Raw genomic sequence first — 19,565 nt, 5'->3', positions numbered from 1 at the left:
AATTCTTAAATGTTTCCTTCGTGATCACTCATTTTAGCTTCCGACAGCACCATGAAACTGTAAGATAGCAAAGAAAAACGATGTCTACCATCCCAACATAAAACAAAAACAATCAAATTCTTAAAGGGTGGAAGATGACCTTTTCTTGGGACTCATTAAGTTTACTTTTTGCAAATTACTAGTCGCATGCTGCTTGAATGCCAGCGGCCCTTGCACAATGTGCAGTGTATAGACAAATTTAATTTTAAGGGACTTGGAGTACTGTGGGTATCAGGGGAAACATCTCTAGTCTACCCCAAGCAGAGTGCGCTTTGCCCTCCACCCTCACCCCCAGCCTTGCGCATTTTCACATTCTCCATTATGGTAAAGAACATTGTCCCGAGCTTGGGAGAGAAATGGACTATGCAGAAGGAGCTGCCTCCCCAGGGTGTGTTTAGCTGCTGGTGTATCAAATGCAGAAATGGGTGGCATCAAGAGCCCCACACGCTGAAACATCTTTTGCGCACTTGTTGGTCACACGTCAGAAAGTGTGAGCAGGTGATTCCCCAACACTTGAACCGTTCTTTAGAGACCTGGCTTTGATTAATGTGGCGTTAGCTAGTCATGGCCATTTCCCAGTGTTTGTGTTAAAGGATATCAGAAGCTGCACCATGCGGGGTATTTTAAAGGCCATGAATTGATGCTACAGCATGTCGCCCCCAATGGAACAAAGAAAGTGAAGGATGCATCCTGCAAGTCTGGGTATTTGCATTATACGGAAGACGGGCCAACCGTCCACAGAGACGGTTTCTAATATAGTTGCTGAGTCGCTTTCCTAAGCCAGCTGCTGTGCAGACTTCACTCAGCTTTTGGTCCAGCGCCTGCATCCATCCTTCACGCCATCATTCACAAGGCGCGTTTGTGTAGGTGTTTATCTCGTTAGACTAGCGTGACTGCTATTCCAAACAAAAGAAGCACGACGTCAAAGAAGAGTATAAGACAAGTCTGAGCGAACAGTGAAATGTATGAAACTCTTGCACTAAAAAAAAAAGTCAGCAAAAGATGGAACGACGAACAATATGCTTGGGAGCGGGAACTAGGGGGGCGTAGTAACCCCCAAACCAGCCCAAGCATGGTACCGGCCCCCAGGGCCTCGCCCTCAAAGTGATTTTGGCCCGGCCAACGGACCGACCAATCCAACCCCGCTGGAACGTGCAACTGTCTAAGATCTGCTGACGGTGACACTCTGCCCAGGTCTTCCGAGAAATGGCCTTTTGATCTCCTGAGGAGAGTCCGCCACCAGTGCTCGCTTCCTTTTTCATGACTAATTGAGCCTTGACAAAAGTGTTAGGGAGAATTCTCTGTTAAGGCTAATTTCCCAAACCTAGTGAGTCCCCCAGCAGCTTTGCTGGATTCTTGGGGTTTATTTTTTTCTCCTGCTAAGAGTGAGACTCTTTTTCTCCCACTCTTAGACATGATTTGAGATATCCTTTGAGTTTGTATGTGTTTTATGGGCTATGGGGTCTTTTACTCCATAGGGCTTCATGTGTTTTTGGTATATGTGTTACACAGCACCCTCTGTGCCGTAACACAGGGGTGTCATAGTGACCCCCAAACATAGACTCCGTACCCTGGGACTGACTACTGTCTCCCAGGGCATGTAAAGTCACCATTGGCTTTACTAGTCCTAAATTGTGAACAGAACCAATACAAACCATCATAGTGTGGGCGTACTGGTAGGGGCAATTCGATTGCCCCTGGGTCTCTTGTTCGAGGGGGCACTGTCCAGTCCCCCCTGAGCGAGTTTTGGCTGGTGGCAGTGGATACTACTTTTTATATTCAACCGCGAATATATTCCTATGGGATTTTCCATTGTTCGAGGCTAATACTTTTTACATAGCCTCAAACATACCGCCGGTTTATTTATTTAATATGAATTCACCGGTTGGTATTTTTTGCCAGAACTAGGTTCCAAAATGGCGTTTGTGTTCGCTTCTGTGACTCCAATCCAAGCCGAGCCCTTTGTTCCACTTTTTGGCGGGCTTCTCCACAGAAGCCTCCAAAAGTGGTGCCACTCTGTCTGGGTACCACAGGGGGTGTGGGAGGGGATTTAGGCACCCTGGACTGAGTTGCCTCGTCAACTCAAGTCGCACTCTTGTGTGATTGGCCCAGTGGTGAGCCGCCCGGCTCACCACTTAGCATGTTTGAGTGACAGCTAGGACTGATGAATGGGGGTTTTCTGCATAAAAGCAGGGCTTTGGGGACTGGGACTTCAGACGTCGCCACAGGACCAAAGAATCCGAAGAGGGAGAAGCTGAGCCAACCTACAACGATGACACCACCGGTGGAGCCCTGCTGAACCGACTCACCACTTCTTCCAACGACAGAGGAGATCTTCATCCCGAAGAGTCTTCTTCCTTTGATTGGTGGGGATAACCAGTTTGCCTGCCTTTTCGCCTTCCCGGATCATCTCGTGGCGGTCTTGCCTGTGCCAAGCACCCCGGCAACCGGGATACCACGGTTTTCCACTACCGCAAATAAAAGGGTAATACCTTTTAACCGGAGAACTCCGCGGCTGGTTTCTTCCCTGGCAGTGCAACAACCTTCAGCTTTCCTACACGTCGAGACCATCTCTTCCTCTGGATGACGCCGTGACTTGCACCCGCTGCCAGGAACAACTGCCTCCGCTGGAGGATTCTCTCCACTTTCAAGGTACTGTGTCCGCCTGGCCTCCCTCGCAACGGTCTGTGTGGGGTGTCTCTTAAATCCTCAATTTACCACTTGGGTTGGCCCTAGGCTGGCTAATTGAACTTTTCTGAGCTGAAATGATTCCTTTTTAAACTCTCTGCAAGACTCTCCAAGCCTTTTAAACTGTGTGATCTTGGGCACATTGGTGTTCTACTCTCTCCAAGAGGGAGCCTGGCCTCTGAACTTTTTGCTCACAAGTAGACTTTGACTTTCCTGCCTTGCTGAGTGCTTCTAAAGTATTGTGTTGTGTGCTGTTTCTAATTTCTGCCTTTTCCATCACTTTTTCTTAACTTATTGGAGTGCCATCTTTAGTTAAGCGCTCACCTCTGTCTGGAAATAAGTGGTGTTAACTAAGACTTGTCTAATAAGGAATAAGGGATGTATATATATTAATAGTGACTGTGTTTTTGAACTTACTTACAATAATAGTGCTAGAGTGTTTCTAAGTGTGTCTTTAAATAAAAATTATATACTTGATACCAAAGCTCTGGTCAGTGTTTGCTTGTGTTACTGTATTTTGGTACCTATCTTGTATACTCTATATACTGTCTAACTCTTCTTGAGAGAAGTCTGGCTGCTCAGCCACAGCTACCAGGTAAATCTGGGTGGTACAGACTGCTACCAATTGGGTTTAATGCCAACACCTGTAGTCTTAAGCCTTTTGCAGTGGTCCCTAAGGGAACTGCACAGGTTTCTGCCTAACAAAAAGAGTCTAGCTTTGTGGCCTCCAGAGGCTGTTCTTGGATGGCCCAGTCATCTCCATAATACCATTTTAAATAAATAAAATGCCTATGCAGCAATAGGCCTTACCTGTGAGGACGGGAGCAGGAGGAAAGAAGTGTGCTTGCCTCGGCAGGCTGTAGTTACTGCCGGGTTTCCTAAAACAAGGCCAATCAGCGAGGGCAGGATGCAGCAACTGTTTGTATGTGCTGATTCCGCTGCTGCTTGGCAGTGTGTGCCTGTGATGGGAACAACTTCAGGATTTAGTGACCTACTCCCTCCTCTTTTCTGTAATGGCTGGGGCCGACAACACCAGCCAGCCCCAATCGATCCACACTTCAGTGTCAGTGCACGCCCATGGGTCTGGAGGAGGGCACACCGTACGTGCGCCCATGGGCCTGGCTGGCTCCATCAGCACCAGCGCCACCCGGGGCTGGGGCAAGGTAATAAAGCAACAAATGTTGCTAATGTATTTGCCAATTGCCCTGCCCTGCCTGAGGGCCGAGGCCAGGCCCGTTTCTTGGCCCGGGCGAGGTGGGTAACTGTCCGGGGCGCAATAGCCCCGGGGGGCGCAATAGCCCTGGTTCCTGGAGCCTCTGGAGGGGATGGAATTCCCCAGTTTGTGGGGCGGCGCATTGACGTGGGGAAAGTTCCGCAGGTCAGGTGCTGGCGTGCCCCTTCCGACTGTAATGTCACGTAGTACAAAAGTACTACGTGACATTACAGAAGTCAGAGGCTCTCTCTGACCACTTTTGCGCCACTTGGGGTGGGGGGCATAAGAACACCAATAAAAACACTTTAGGTCCCCCTGCAGCTAAGACCAGCCCCTTCCATCACAATGCCGGCAGGAAACTGCTAATGGTGGCCCATTAGTCACTAAATGGTTTAGTGTTGGCATTGAGATGCGAGGGGAGGTGCAGTGGGCTGTGGGGAGTGGGCGTGCCTTGCAGGAATGCACCATGGGCCCCGACACGGTACAAACGGAGACCCGTTTGGGCCCATGGTGCGTCCCTGTAAGCCCAGAAAATGGCCAAAATAATAGTTTAAAGCAGCGCTATTTCTTTCATGCCGCTTCTTTTCCAAACTATATATCAATTACACTTTAAACCACTTCCATGGCACTGGTGATGAGTTACTTCACTATGTGGATAATAGTTTTGACCAGTGTTGCTGAGTAAATATTCTTTAAGCTACAAACTGGTTTATTTATGCAATGTTTGTTGGGTACATGGAGACTGATAATTTATTTATTAATGCAATGTGTGTCGGATACCTGTATCTGACACATATTGCATAAATAAATAAATATGCAGGTACCCGACAAACATTGCATGAATAAATAAATAATCCTGGTCCATGTTTCCTTACAATAGTCAAGTCTTTACTGTATCAAAGCATACACTTGATTCCCATTCAAAGAATGTTAAAGTGATTGTTTATCGGGTTCAGGTGTCTCCTTGTCATTGCCCTTTTGTCTTAGGTTGCCTCCAAACCCCCTTCAGCATCTTGTGTTCTGTGTTGGTTGTATATACTGCATCCTGTGCCATATTCATGGTCTTTTGGTTGGTGTGCCCAGTCCTCATTATCTGCAGCCTAAGTGGGACTGGGGCATAAAATTGTCTTGGGCACCAGTGAAAAAATGGCCCACCGTTGCAAATGGCAATTCATTTCTTGTGTGACGGACTGTTTGACTTTGGGTAGGAGTTCCTTAATGGTGTAGTTTGGGAATGGCGCGCAGGGTGCAGTGGGAGTAGTGTGCGGGGTGCGGTGGGAGTGGCTCATGGGATGGGGTGCAGGGGGGGCGCATTCCTAGCGTTTCGCCCTGGGCACCAAATGGACAACAAACTGCCCTGGACGAGGTCACAGCCTGCAACAGTGCCAGTGATAGAATACACGTGCAACACGTTTGTTTCCTAACATTATAAAAATGAACAGGCACATTAATTTTTATAATGTTAGGAAACGAACGTGTTACACGTGTATTCTAGCACTGGCACTGTGGACTGCTGGTGCAGTGCCCCCCTAGAGGCTGACTGACGTCAGGCAGCCGCCTGGGCTGCCTGACACAAAGACCGGCCCTGAGGCTCGGAGCAGGGATTGCCCCGTTTCGAGCCTCACCATTGGCTAAGGGCTGCTACGCCCCCCCGCTGGGAACAAAAGGCACGTTGTGTGTGCAAGGGATTCCTGGCCTGGTAATTCCCCCGGCGAAGGCCAATAAGAATGCTTGTTGCATTCCGGTTGACCCTCGCCGGGTACTAATGCTGGATAACACCTCACCACAGTGCTGTTGGCAGTGTGTGACTGTACGACCACAGGCATTGACAGTACATTAATCAGTACATTAGTATTATTGATGGTGTTTGACTACAGTACTACTGATAGCCCTAGACTTACAGTCTTCCAATGGCAATACATTGTGTACTGTTTAATGGAGTTATAATTACACCTGCTATTACAGCGAGTGGGAAGCATCTAGCAATCAGCACTATATAAGGACAGACATTGCGATTATTATACCAAAGTGTTGTTATTATTACTATTACTAGTAGTATCTGTAGTAGTAGTATTTGCATTCTGTTTTGTGGTAAAGGTATTGATAATATTTAACAATAAAACATGTTTTAAAATATATATAATACTGTTTGTATTGTTTGGCTCTAGCCCTTGTGTGGTATGTTGCCAAAGGACTATTGGTAAAATATTGCCAATGTACTATTAAAGTTGTATAGCTGAGGAGCAATGGACAGTGTGTTGCTGGAGAGCTAATGGTAAGGTATGTAGTATGCACTGTGTACTGGTGTGTAGCTCTATAAACAGTGCTCTAGACCTGTGTGTGTTTCTCTAGTGATATTGACAAATCATCCATCTATTACTGTTCCTAGTGTTTGCTGATATGTCTGTGGGCAGGTCTATGGCAGTGTGATGCTGTAGGGGTGTACTTCTGTTGATTGTGTTTGGATTTGCTGTAGTGTTTTTAGTCCCATAGCACTACTGTCCATCTTTCTGTTGGCAGTATATTGCTGTGGTAGGCCATATACATGTTCCCGTGTTGAGCTTCTTCGTTTAAAAAATAAATAAAAACTAGAACAATTTGCTACAAAAGATTCTGTTGAAAGAGGGTTCATTGCACTGAACCCCTTCCTTGTCCTTGATTTCAGAGCCTCCTGCGGATCAGGACCCGGTGACTGTGAATAACGGCGAGAATGTGAGCCTTGCAGAACAGATCACTGATGTTGTCAAGCGACCAGCATTCATTGCAGGAATTGGCGGTGCATGCTGGGTAATCCTTATGTGCTTCAGCGTGTGGATCTACTGTCGGAGGAAGAAGCGAAAGGAGCTCAGCCACTACACAGGTGAGAAGCATGTCGCTTGGGTCTTGGAAGAAGGGGTAGCTGGGGGCAGGGAGGAGACGGAACAGTCACATTATTTTGCACACTTTCCTAATCCACGGATAGAAATTCTACAGGAGCTCAGAAATGACGGCAATGTCTGAAGTATGGGCAACATTTTCGAACCTATTATCTGAAATGTCAAATGCACACCCAGCAGAACAGTGTGTGCCTTTCAATAACGTGCATTTTTCACAGCAAGTGGAATGTGAAAATGACCTTTCTACAGAACAAAGTTGTGGTTCATCCTCATTTCCATTAAACTAGACACTAGAGTTGATCAGAGTGTGACATCCCTCCGGCAGCACTAACTCCACACTATTACAAAGTCTGTTTAGGGTGACTGTTCCCGTATTGTCTTGCCGTGTGATCTGAGAAACTCTGGCTTAGTTCTGGCATCTAGGGTGCATTCCTGAGATTCAAATATGATATGTTTCATCTATAATTGCTGGCCATTTCCTCTATGGATTGTGGTGAGTTGCTGGTGTTCTCCTGCTGAAGTTGCAGAGCCTTAAATATTTTGCTTGTCCAGAATGAAGTCAACATTTTATGGGAGGTGTATGGGTGAACGCAGGCGTAAGCCTTTTCACACACAACATATTCTGAAAATCACAAAACAACAGGGTATGAATCATAATGAGCTGTTTTTGTTACTTTTGCCCCAATGTTCTTACCTTGTCAATGTCAACTGCAGAAAGCTGTTGATTGCCAGGGGTGTTAACAGACATGCTGAAAAGCAGTGATTTTCTACTATTTACCTTCATCGTAAGTGCAAAGGCGGGGGTGGGGCCATGCGAGCTGCTGAACGACTTAGGCTGCGTCAAACACTGTAGGTTTATCTCGATCGATGGGGCTCAGTTTAATTACTTTCCAGCAGAGGGTCCTCCAACAATCAGCTGGGGACCCTGAATCCTCTTCTGACCTTCCTCTTAGCTTATATTTACTGGTCTGCATGTGTGGTTCCTTTCAATGCCTGTTTTAGCTATATCTGATCCAGCGAATCCCACTCAGACTCAAAATGTCTTCATTCTCTTCCACCTGTGAAATGTTTTTCTTTACACTCGGTAGCATTCTGTACACCACGTGTTGTCTTTGTCTCGGGAGGATAGTTCAGAGGCAACGTGCTCGCCTTGGAAGCAAGACGACACGGAGCAACAAAGGTCCGATACCGGGGCCGCGCTTAGAAACCTCTGGGTATTAAGCACGTTGTAAATAACGTATCATATCATATCACCTAGGGATGGGGCAATTGGGGAATTAATAAGGATGAGGACAACAACCCAGAGAAGTTGTCCGTGAGGTGTGGTGTTCTGCTCAGGAGAAGAATTTGCAAACACATTAAGGTCCTGTTTGTTTGTTCATTTGTTTGTTCGTTCGTTTGCCTTTTTCCATTGGTTAATTCGCCATTCTCATTTATTTGGAATCTTAAATGTCTAATAGCCTTATCATGATCTTTGAGGACTTACCTCCGGAAATACTGCATGTGGTATTACCGTTACCACATACAGTAACCATGCAATAATTTGAAGGGTCTGCCTGACTGAATCAGGCAGAACCATCAGTTTCCCCCCATTTTTGAATCCATATCAGTGCATGTGGTAGTTACCACTTGTGGTAACGCTTTTTTGTGGAGGTAACTACTGCCACATAAAATCAGGCATAGATGAAGAGATGCAATACTGAATCGGTTTGTTTGGCAGAACAGTAAAGCAGTGAGTATTCTAAAAGACCAGGGTCCTCATTACAAGTTTTCCGGTCCTTAAACTACAAGCCTGCCTGACGGAGCCAGTGTGTCCGACAGGGCAGACCCTGCCGGACACAGCGGCCACGGTAGGCAGACTGGCACAGAAGCACCAGCACCGTTGGTAACGGTGCTGGTGCTTCCGTGGTCCACATTCGCATGGAGTCCTATAGTGTCCCCATTTCCATGGACCCTACATGGGAATGGGGACTTACAGTTTACTGGCACCTGACTTTCCGGAATGCTGGGGTTGTAATACCCCAGTGTTTCCAGCAAGTCTGGTGCCGGTAAATCATTATGGTCTGGCAGCAACCTGCCGGTAGTACCGGCACAGTTACCGCCGTACTCGTAATGAGCCCCCAGCTGTTTTAGCTCTACCATCAAGCTTACTGTAGACTCAAGTAATACAACAGTACAGAATGGTTAGAAAAACAATCAAATCAAACCACCAATAAACCTAAATTATAAATATGAAGAACATGTACATAAAAGTAAAACAATGCCCTTGGTTTTAATTCTGTTACTGATTTGCATCTTGTCTGATGCCTCAATGATGAAAAAGAGGTGCCATTTCCTAAAAAAGGCACACATGACTAGGTGTATTGACATATGATGGTTAGAAATGACTCGGAGTTAAAATAAGCCAATGAACCAGTGCTGACACGTTGTGAAGAATGCACCTTTGATTCATCATAACTTAATATTTTAAGTCCAAGAAGAGCTATTATTTTTTCTTTTAAAAAATATAGGTTTTACCCATTAGTAATATCATGGCCTACAAACAATCAAAAATCTATAGCGAACGTTTAAAATAAAAAAGTAAATGCATCAAGAGCTTGCAATGCATTGAGAATCCACATAGTAAATCCCTATGGAGAGAGAAAATGCAACTCTAAGCCTTTTGGTGGCTAGCAATAAAGGGTGCAGGTCAAGCCCTTCGGCATCTGACTGGCTGTTAGTGGTCCCAGGGTGACAGGTTAGCACCCAATCAGGGCATATCCGGGTTGAGAGTTTGGTGCAAGCGATGGGCCTTTAGGTCACTGTGAAACTTCAACATGTCTGCTCAGTGTTGTACTAGATGACCCAAGGGTGCCCCAGAAGGTTGTTCTCTGGACGTGCAGAGGTAGGCCTGAAAAGGGTGTGTTTGGATGATGAGTGGGATGCAGGATGTGGACCTAAGCCACAGGATTGGCTGCTATTGCCTGATCAGGTTTTGGAAGGGATGCTGGAGTGCAATGCCCACAACAAAAGTCGCAAACTGGTAAAAGGGTAGCTTGCTCCTAAACGCCCTTCTACCCACACTAACAGTGAAATGAAGTGCACCTGATTCACCAAATGTGATAGAAATCCCAAATTACTAACATTCAAAACACTAACAATTGCGACTCTGCTTCATGGGGCTTCCAGGGACATTAGGACACGTGGAGAGATTCTTACGTGGGAGTCCTTTATAGACTGTGTGTATTGAGGATGAGTTTGCTTTGGAGCATCCTGCTGTTGCAAAAAGGCATTCAAGACATTGTGCTTGTTCTTCACATCCTATAATCCACTATTAGTATTAAATCATGGATATCTCTTTGCCAGTCATAACTGTTGATATTGATATTGATATTTTATATCTATTGCACTCATACACAAGTGTTTCAGAGCGCGACAAGGCCAGTGAGGGGAACAGGGGAGAACAAAACAGCAATCTTACTAGGCCCAGTGACATTGAGAAGGCGCAAGTGCATGGGAGAGGGTAGGGGAAATGTGCATGGAAGGGGGAGAAGTGGAAAGAGCGAAGCAGAGGAGAGACAAACAATAATAAATAAGTAATAAAGGCAACAAGCATACTAGTGCAGCCAGCAATTTGCAAGTGCTAGGTTGCATGCTAGGGGGTTTCCAGTCCTGTGTGTTGGGGCCCTTATTAACTTCTAGTAATTATGTTTGTTGCAGATGAGGCTTATGGGCAGACATGTGGCTGTGCTGTATAGTATGATGCAGTGTTACAGCTCATGTTAAGAAAGATGTGACTCCATCTACATGCCAGAATGTAGATCTGACAGCACCGTATAATTCCCCCAGGGTTGCCTTATTGTATTTATGTATTTACTTTCGGTTTCTAAGCGTGGATCCGGGATTCAAACCTCTGTTGATCTGCGTGGTCTTGCTTCCCAGACCAGCACGTTGCCCCTGTGCTATCCTCCGTTCACTTAGAGAGGTGAAGGCTTTAAGCCAAGCCCCCTTGTGTCAATCTGCTAACATGCAATCACATCATTCTCCATAACCACTCTTCAACAGAGTGGCCAGACACAATGGCCATCCCCTAAAAATCATAAAGCAAATGCCACACCCACCCTAGCTGCTTGGGGTATCTGCTCCAGCACTCTCTCTCTGTCGTCGTCCCTGTGTTACGGACATGGAGCAGCTCCTGGAAGCCAGTGGCAAGGACATATTCTCTGCGTTGTAACCAAAAGGGATAATTTCACAAAGAGTTTTATACATTTCAGTACTGCCAGATAATGTTACTGCCCATACTATGTACATTTTATTAAGGGCAGAAGTAAAATCCTTTCCAATAGTATCAATGATCTTGGAGTTTGTATTCTGCCGGTAGCACATGATGGTGTTGTTATTGTATTACAATGAGGGCCCACGTGAGAAAAGTGGTGTTATAAGGATAGGTCACAGAGGAGTAGGTTTAAGACTGTATAAGGCCACTCCCCATCACAGAACCATATGCCCCAGGGCCATACCAACAAGCCATCGCCCCTCTCCCACTCCCAACAAATGTGCATCCCACAAGCATCACATTCAACCTTCTCCTACGGCTCTGACAATGTCAATGATGCAGTCTATGGGGGTCATTACGAGGATGGAGGTAACCATGCTGCAATTTGCGGCATGGTTACCTCTATACCGGATACCGGGTCCGGGTTCCTCAAATGAGGACTTACCGGGCCATTCCAACCTTGGAAGACCCGGTAATTCCTCATTCGAGGGAACCTGGACCCGGTACTTCCCCATTCCCATTTGAGCCCCCATAGGGCTCAATGGGACTGGGGAGGGAGCTAAAAACGGGCCCGTTAATAACGGTGCCCGTTGTTAGCTCCCTGGTCTGCTAGCGGGACCCGCTAAGGGCACCTGGTTTTACCAGGCGTCCTTTGCGGGTCCCGCAAGCAGACTCGTAATAGGGCAGTAAGGGGTTAATGTTGCCGGCACCATTACCAGCACTGTTAACCCCTTATCGCCAACCTCGTAGTGCCCCCTATGAGTTCAATCAGGCCTCACTGCCCCCGAACCAACTATTTCCTTACACCTTCCACTGTTCCAGCTGATAGCTCAAAGGCAACGCATTTGTCTTGGAAGCAAGACAACGCAGTGCAACACAGGTTTGGATCCTGATCCTGCGCTTAGAAACCACTCACTGGTATTAAGTGCGTTATAATTAAAGAAAATAAAAAAAAGTATCCTTGCACACCTTTTCCTTCTACCTCAACTTCATTTGTAGCACACATTGGGCTCCCTCGTGCAACTGCAACAACTACTCGCCTGAGATGGTTACTAAATGCATATCTGCAAGGGAGCCTCCTGTTCACTTATTACCTGTATTACGAAGTGCTCCTTCACTTCACAGTCTAATCTGAAGCAAGGATGCCACTGTAACACTGCCACACCCTTAGCCATCCACAGTGACAACGCTACCTTCCCCTTCAAAATAAGAGTCACCCACCAGTATGGCAGCATTGGCCTGACCTAACAAAGCCCTTGTGATTCCAATGCTCTGCAGCCAATGCACCCTTCACCCAAAACCCTGCATCACCTCTGAAAACCCTAAAAGACATAGGGCCTGATCCATGGAATGTCTAGCACAGTGCAAAGTGACTTTGCACTGACAGTTTAAAATTACTTTGCACTGCAAAAGTACGCTTAGCACTGGGCATTAGGCTCATTTAGAGCAGTGCGGAGAGTACTTTTCCAGTGCGAATTGACTTTGCACAGCAAAAATACCCTTTGCACCGCTCTGCGAATCAGGGTGTCTCTTTGCACCACGTTACAAATTCCATGCATCAGGCCCATAATGCTTTCCCACCTTCAGTGCTTGGCACAACGTTCATGCCTGACCTATCCCTCAGACCACTTCACAAAACCAGACCCGGCAAAAGCAACATGCTTCAAAGATCACATCTCTTTCCTCCAAGCCCACATGGGCCATTCCAATACCTCTCCAATATCTCCCCTTCTGCCACCTCGCACAGTTATCCCAGCCAATGGCACTGCTTCTTATTCCACATCTGAGTTCCTCCCTGTGCGCTCCAGCCTGATCACATTCCTCTCCTTCCCCCACTCTCCATGATTCTCTACCCTCGCCTACCTGCTGCCGGTCCCTCCTCCTCCCCTCGCCCCACCTGAGCTAGTAGCAACCCTGCTTCCATTGGCACGAAGCAGAAGACCCCTCATGATCTCCACAGCCAGTGTTTCAAGCCTAACCCAGCAATTTCGCCAATCACCCCTCTTAACACAGACCGCACCCATGTTAGGGCAGCTGTAACCATCTGCCTAATCATACTTGCCACAGGAAGCTGAGTCTCCACTGCCCAATGTCCCAGAAACGCTGCCGTCCAGTGCACACGTTTCCACTGCCCTCTCCAGTCACTAGGCTGTCACTGCCACTCAGTCAAGACCACTGTTATTGTGCCTAACTTCATCACTCGAGAATATTTTACCACCTGACCTCCACTCCACTCCCCTGGCCTATTATCTTTCTAAAACCTTTCATGTGGTTACCAACTGCACACCACTTGCCACCCTCGCCTTGTTAGGCATGAGTGGCCGGGCTCTCTCCCGATTCACCTAATAATGCCCCCATCGCTTGATTTCTGCCTCCTGGTGTTTCTCCCATTACCTACCCCCTCCTTCGCAGGATGCGCTCCTCGTGACTTGATGTTGGCCCCCTATAGTTTTGTTAATTTCTAAATCACCCACTTTTGCATGCATCCGTTTCTTCCTTTCCCCTCTGCCTACGCTTTTGCAGGTTACCCCCAAATCTTGTTCTCCTTTCCGCCTATCAAACCCCACATCAAAGCCAAAATCACAGGCTGCTGCGCAGTCACTCCCAACAATGCAAACCCCTGAAAAAAATGAAATGGCAAATCTCGCCTCATCCCCCACATTTACCACTGTACCCCTTCCCCTCACTTATCCCCCTAATGACCTAATCCCTGTACCCTTAGCAATCAACCATACAATACACAGAACAGCCTAATGAGTTTGGATAATGCATGGGTTAAATGCAAACCTCTAACATGAGCCAATACTCCATTGTGCAAATCCGATTCCACAGCAGGGACAGCACACCCTTCCTTGCAAGGTTGATGCATTGAGTGCCAGTACATTTAGCAATGATAACAGATGTTATTACAGTGGTTAAAATCGGGAGAAATCCTGCATGGTGCACAGTACACACATGATATGATTATTATCTCATCTATGCCACTGTGTGTGCACGGTTTTGGTCTATTTGACCGAAGAAATTGGCCTTTTCCAAATTTTTGTTGTTTGCTTGTTTTAATATGCGGGGCAAGACCCCCCAGCCCCACCACCCCTTACCCCCACCTTAACCTATTTCCTTACCCCGCCCCACATATATATTTAATTTAAATTGACCAAAATCCCTCCCAAAATCGAACAAACGGTCAATTTGGTTTGCGATCAAGTATGCTAATACCGTGTGCTCACCCACCTTCCCAACATCTTCAGGAGCCCACCTCAGCCCCCACTGACTGAATGCCCACTTTTCTACCTTCTCCAGTCCACCATCCCTTACTAACCTCGTATCCATTGGTTAGACTGGCTCCGGGTGCAATGCAAGGTCCCCCCTTGTACCCTTGCCCCTTTGGCAGTCCTTGTACTGTTTCTTTCTAACTCACCAAATTTATACCTTAACACTACTGCCCAAGCCCTGTGCTCAGAAACCTAGCTAGACCTGCCCACCTGTAAACCAGCACGTGCTGGGTATTCACCCCTGCTTTAGAAGGCCATCTTTCCGGACCAGTTGGAGAATTTAAGAAGGCATTCAAGGTGCATCTAATGAGCCAAGAAGTGCCAACGCTATGAGGTATTGGGCAACCCATGAACTCTCAAGCACCAGCAACGGCTCGGCTTCTCCTTTGACGTCCCGCTGAAACATTACTGTTATTACTGTATAGTTGTTTTTTTGCTACTCACTAATTCATTACCTCTGGATAACTAAACTCCATCTATACTGTTTGTTTACTATGCCGTTTCATAGGCACATGTGTTCATAGTTTCATGACAGCAGTCGGAAATCACTACTTTTTGCCATACATTGGCAACTCTTCTGGAGCGTTATCGTTTTGCTGCTAGATGTAGGTGAGGCCTAGGGTAAACCTGGGTGAGTGAGCTTGCAAGGCAGCTGCTGGTAGCAAGTCCCGGGGGATCCAAACATTTAAGAACGATTTTGAAAGTCTTGGGAGGATAGCTTGGGAGGATAGCTCAGGGGCAACATGCTTGCTTTGGAAACAAAACTACACGGGGCACCACAGTTTCGAGCCCCGGGTCCATGCTTAGAAACCTCTGGGTATTAAGCATGTTATAAATAACCTATCATATCATATCAAAGGCCATTTGCTGGAGTAAATCTGGTGTCTCTGAAGAAGAGCGTGAGGTATGAAACACAGGTAGAGTGAACATTGGATTTCTGGCTACCCTCATGAAAGTGTGAATAAATGCATTAATCCAAAACAGTATGGAAGCAACATTGTGGGCATTCTTCTGCAGGTGTCCACATCAGCACATTACACCAGCAGTGCGAGTATGCAGTCCTGTACACAGTTCCTGCGGAACTAAATGGCATGAACTACTAGCCTGAGTGCAGGCGGGTCTTGCACTGGAATTTACACCCCAAGCAGATTATTGGAACTGTGATCACTGGCAAAAATAAAACACGTGTAAATCATTTCTTGTCCAGATGACAATTGGTGCCACATAATGATGAATGCACACACATTCAAGTGGAGGGTGGACATCTTGGCTGTGGACTGATGCCAGAGGATTTGTCTGATGGGTGAGGCACCTGCCTTTGCATTGCCTCAGGGTGTGTTGCTGATGTGGTGAACCCCGAGATTCTGTGCATGGGTAGAAACTATGGGAAGAATGTATGTAAAACAGTACCGAAGATAGCATGCAAGCGTGGACACAGGGTGCCTATGAGTTCGCCCCAAAGAGTGGAGCAGAGATTAGGACAGACGGTCGTGCTTATGGGTTGAGGCGTATGGTGCGTCCAGAATATGAAAAAAGGATTCCCTGTGCGCAGTGGATGTTGCTTATGTTTTGAACCAGAATACATTGCGTTTGCCTAGGAAATTAGCACGCATGCACATTTTGGACCAGAAGATGCAGTCACATGATTGAGACCCATCGGGTTGTCTGCGGGTGATGAATGAACCACCTGTGCATTCTGGAAGGGGGTGTTGTCTTAGAGTTTAGGCTTGGAAATTCAGAGTTGCAAGTGCGATTTCTTACCCACATACCAGGAGACGTTGTCAAAAAGATGTTCTGTTGTATGCATTAATGTATTCTGTTTGAATGTGACTTATTTAAATGTTATCCTAGTTGCCCAGTAGAACATATTTGCTGACAAGCATCACTAATGCAATGCACACGGTAAACTTTCAATTAACACCTGTCCTTTTCTCATTACAATCAACAGCATCGTTTGCCTACACACCAGCAGGTAAAGATATGCTTACATTTAGAACACACAATTACCAGAAGTTTTCTATCATATGTCAATTAACACGTATATTAATTCTGCTTCTTTGTCCCGCTGCAGTGTCCTTCCCGCATGGTGATGGCCCAGGTCGCATTAATGGAAGGTAAGGAAGCAGACCTGATAATGGGATTACACTGTAGGAGTGGGGCAGAAAGTAAGGAACCAGACATGACAGTCTCACTTTCCTGCTGTACTGAGGAGGGCAGTAAGCAACCACACTATGATCAAACTTTAGTGGAATGCAAAGATAGAAAAGAATGAATCAGACCTCACAATAAAGGCTTAGTGGTGGGACAGAAGGAAAGGGCCTCGACATTATGATCAGCTTATGCTGCAGTACTGGTATTGGAAGTCAGCAACCTGCCATTATGATCACACTTTGTTGTGGTGTTGAGCTAGAAAGTCTGGAACCAGGCAGTATGATCACACTTTACTTTAATACTTGGGTAGAAAGTAAGGCACAGACCTCATGGACTCACTTTTGCTGTAGCACGGCAATAGAAAGTAAGGAACCAGTACTCATGACCATGCCTTATTGACAGGGTGCTATGGGAAGAAAGGCACCAGGCTGTGTGACTAAGGAACATGTGTCCTGATTTCAGAGGTGAATACTTGGACCGGGGCCCGGTAATGAATGACACTTACTTTTATTGTAGGCCGGGAATGCTAGCAACCAGTGCGTCGAACTACCCCTGGCTGGCAGACTCCTGGCCGGCAACGAACCTGCTACGCAACGGCAAACCAAAGGAGACAGCAGTCAACTGCTGCACAGGCAACCATGATGCCACTGAGCGATACTACAACGGTATGGCTTCTTCTATCAGTTAAGCAAATACAGGGGATCTCTTATTCTGCTGTGTATCTGTTGAATATTACTGGTCGATTAGTAATCTCTCTTAGTAATAAAAAGATCAGATTTGAGTAGAAACTTAAATCCTCATAAGTAGTTTTTCATCCGTTCTAAGTGTGAATTTATTACACACTGTATTTTGTGAAGCTTTATTCTGAGAAGGCCTTTGCTTGGAAGATCAAAAAAACAATAGTATTCATGAAAATTGATCTGTGGTGTGGAGAGTGTGAGCAGATTTGTGTCTGCAGAGGGTGGGCAAGTCTGTGTGTGCAGAGTGTGAGCAGATCTGTGGTGTGCAGAATGTGAGTAGATCTGTGTGTGCAGAGTGTGAGCAGATCTGTAGTGTGCAGAATGTGAGCAGATCTGTGGTGTGCAGAATGTGAGTAGATATGTGTCTGCAGAGTGGGAGTAGGTCTTTGTGTGCAGAGTGTGAGCAGGTCTGCAGTGTGCATAATGCCAGTAAGTGTGTGTCGGCAGAGTGTGAGCAGGTCTGTAGTGTTCAGACTGTGAGTAGATCTATGTGTGCAGAGTGTGAGCAGATCTGTAGTGTGCAGAGTGTGAGCAGGTCTGTATGTGCAGAATGTGAGTAGATCTGTGTGTGCAGAGTGTGAGCAGATCTATTTCTGCAGAATTTGAGCAGGAATGTGTCTGCAGAGTGTGAGCAGGTCTGTAGTGTGCAGAATGTGAGTAGATCTTTGTGTGCAGAGTGTGAGCAGATCTGTAGTGTGCAGAATGTGAGTAGATTTGTGTCTGGAGTGTGAGCAGGTCTTTGTGTGCAGCGTGTAAGCAGATCTGTGGAGTGTGAGCAGGTCTTTGTGTGCAGCGTGTAAGCAGATCTGTGGTGTGCAGAATGTGAGTAGATCTGTGTCTGCAGAGTGTGAGCCGGTCTGTGGTGTGAAGAATGTGAGTAGATTTGTAGTGTGCAGAGTTTGAGTAGATCTGTGTCTGCAGAGTGTGAGAAGATCTGTGGTGTGCAGAGTGTGAGTAGATCTGTGGTGTGCCGAATGTGAGCAGAGCTGTGGTGTGCAGAGTGTGAGTAGATCTGTGTCTGCAGAGTGTGAGCAGATATGTGGTGTGCAGAGTGTGAGTAGATCTGTGGTATAAAGAGTGTGAGCAGATCTGTGTCTGCAGAGTGTGAGCAGGTCTGTGGTGTGTTACCGGCCGAGGGATCGAGAGGCAAATCGAAACCATGATGTATATAGTTCAAGAGTTTTTATTGTACAAACAATAAACCAGGGGAGTTACGTTGACTGAGAACCCCCTTTGGGAAATCAATGGAACGTAAATGATTCACACCTCTCTATAGGAGCGCGGTTGTCACTCTTTTCCTCTCTTCCTTAGACTCTTCCTTTATGTGCAACATAAAACGTCACTCACAGTCTATGGTGTTTCAAGTGCTCGGCTCTTCTTCCTTGGCATTTGCAGTCACTTGCTTGACTTTCGTAGGGATTGTTAGCATGGCGCACATTTTGGGAGGCACCCATCACACTTTTTGCAATCCTTTGCAGGGCCATTGTGGCCCGGGGTTGCTAGAGTTAACTCCTGGCAAGCTCTCAGAGACCTCCTTGGATACCTTTCCTCCACCAAGCTAAGAGTGTCTCTCTAATGCAGTGGGTCCTGACCAGCCATGTCTGTCTGTCCCTCCCCTTCTACACCTCCCCCTCCTTGTTATTACTATGTTCTTCCGCTCTGGGTTCTACCACCTCTCTGGGTTCTACCACCTCTTTTTCCACCTGTCTTTGTCTCTCTACCTCTTTCTCACACAGCTTTTTCCTCTCAACTATCTGCCATGCTCCGCTCTCTTCCTCCTCCACTCATCTTACTTATGTGCCTGTCTTTTCATTCTCCCTTGTAGCATTCCACTGCTCCTCCTCTCTCCTCCCTTAAGTGCTCTTTCAGTTTCCACTTTGTCTCTTTCTCTGCTCTTATTTTTGGCACGTTGCCACCTTCTCCATCCCCACTTCTCTCTCTCTTTTCTGGCCCCTCCTCAGCCCTTCTTTCCGCCGCTTTCACTTCCTCCTCTCTCTAGTGCTCTCCCTTCCTCTTCCTTAAGCTCCTCTTCAACTTCTGTTACTTCTGCAACTCCCCCTTTCTCTGACATTCTTCCCTCCTCACCCTTACTGCCCCTCTTCGTTGTCACCTTCTCTTCTGCCCCTTTCCATTTCAGCTGGTCCCACCTTCTCCTCCATAATACTCCTATTTGACTCTGTTGCCCTTATCTTATGTTCTCTGAACCTCCTCCTTTTTGACTACCCTACCGCACTCTCTCCTCATGTGATGTTGTCAAGTCCTCCAACTTCCTGCTTCCCTGTATCTCCCTAGACTCCTCCTTTCTCGCCTTCTATGATCTGTTTCCCTCCT

The 19,565-nt window shown here is 46.7% G+C and overlaps 1 protein-coding gene across 2 annotated transcripts in view; it reads left to right on the top strand.

The window, feature by feature from the left end:
- ROBO3 (roundabout guidance receptor 3) overlaps positions 1-19,565 on the top strand; it is a 468,117-nt gene that overhangs the window by 368,863 nt on the left and 79,689 nt on the right. For both annotated transcript variants that reach the window (XM_069614542.1, XM_069614541.1), the window contains exons 17-20: positions 6,606-6,800; positions 16,292-16,315; positions 16,415-16,457; positions 17,011-17,159. In XM_069614542.1, the coding sequence (XP_069470643.1) occupies positions 6,606-6,800; positions 16,292-16,315; positions 16,415-16,457; positions 17,011-17,159 (411 nt within the window). The remainder of the gene's footprint in view (positions 1-6,605; positions 6,801-16,291; positions 16,316-16,414; positions 16,458-17,010; positions 17,160-19,565) is intronic.

This window comes from Ambystoma mexicanum, chromosome 9 (assembly GCF_040938575.1).
Source record: "Ambystoma mexicanum isolate Mex_15411 chromosome 9, UKY_AmexF1_1, whole genome shotgun sequence".
Classification (NCBI taxonomy): domain Eukaryota; kingdom Metazoa; phylum Chordata; class Amphibia; order Caudata; family Ambystomatidae; genus Ambystoma; species Ambystoma mexicanum.
Note: the sequence above shows the minus strand (reverse complement) of the source record. Positions and strands in the feature narration are given on the sequence as shown.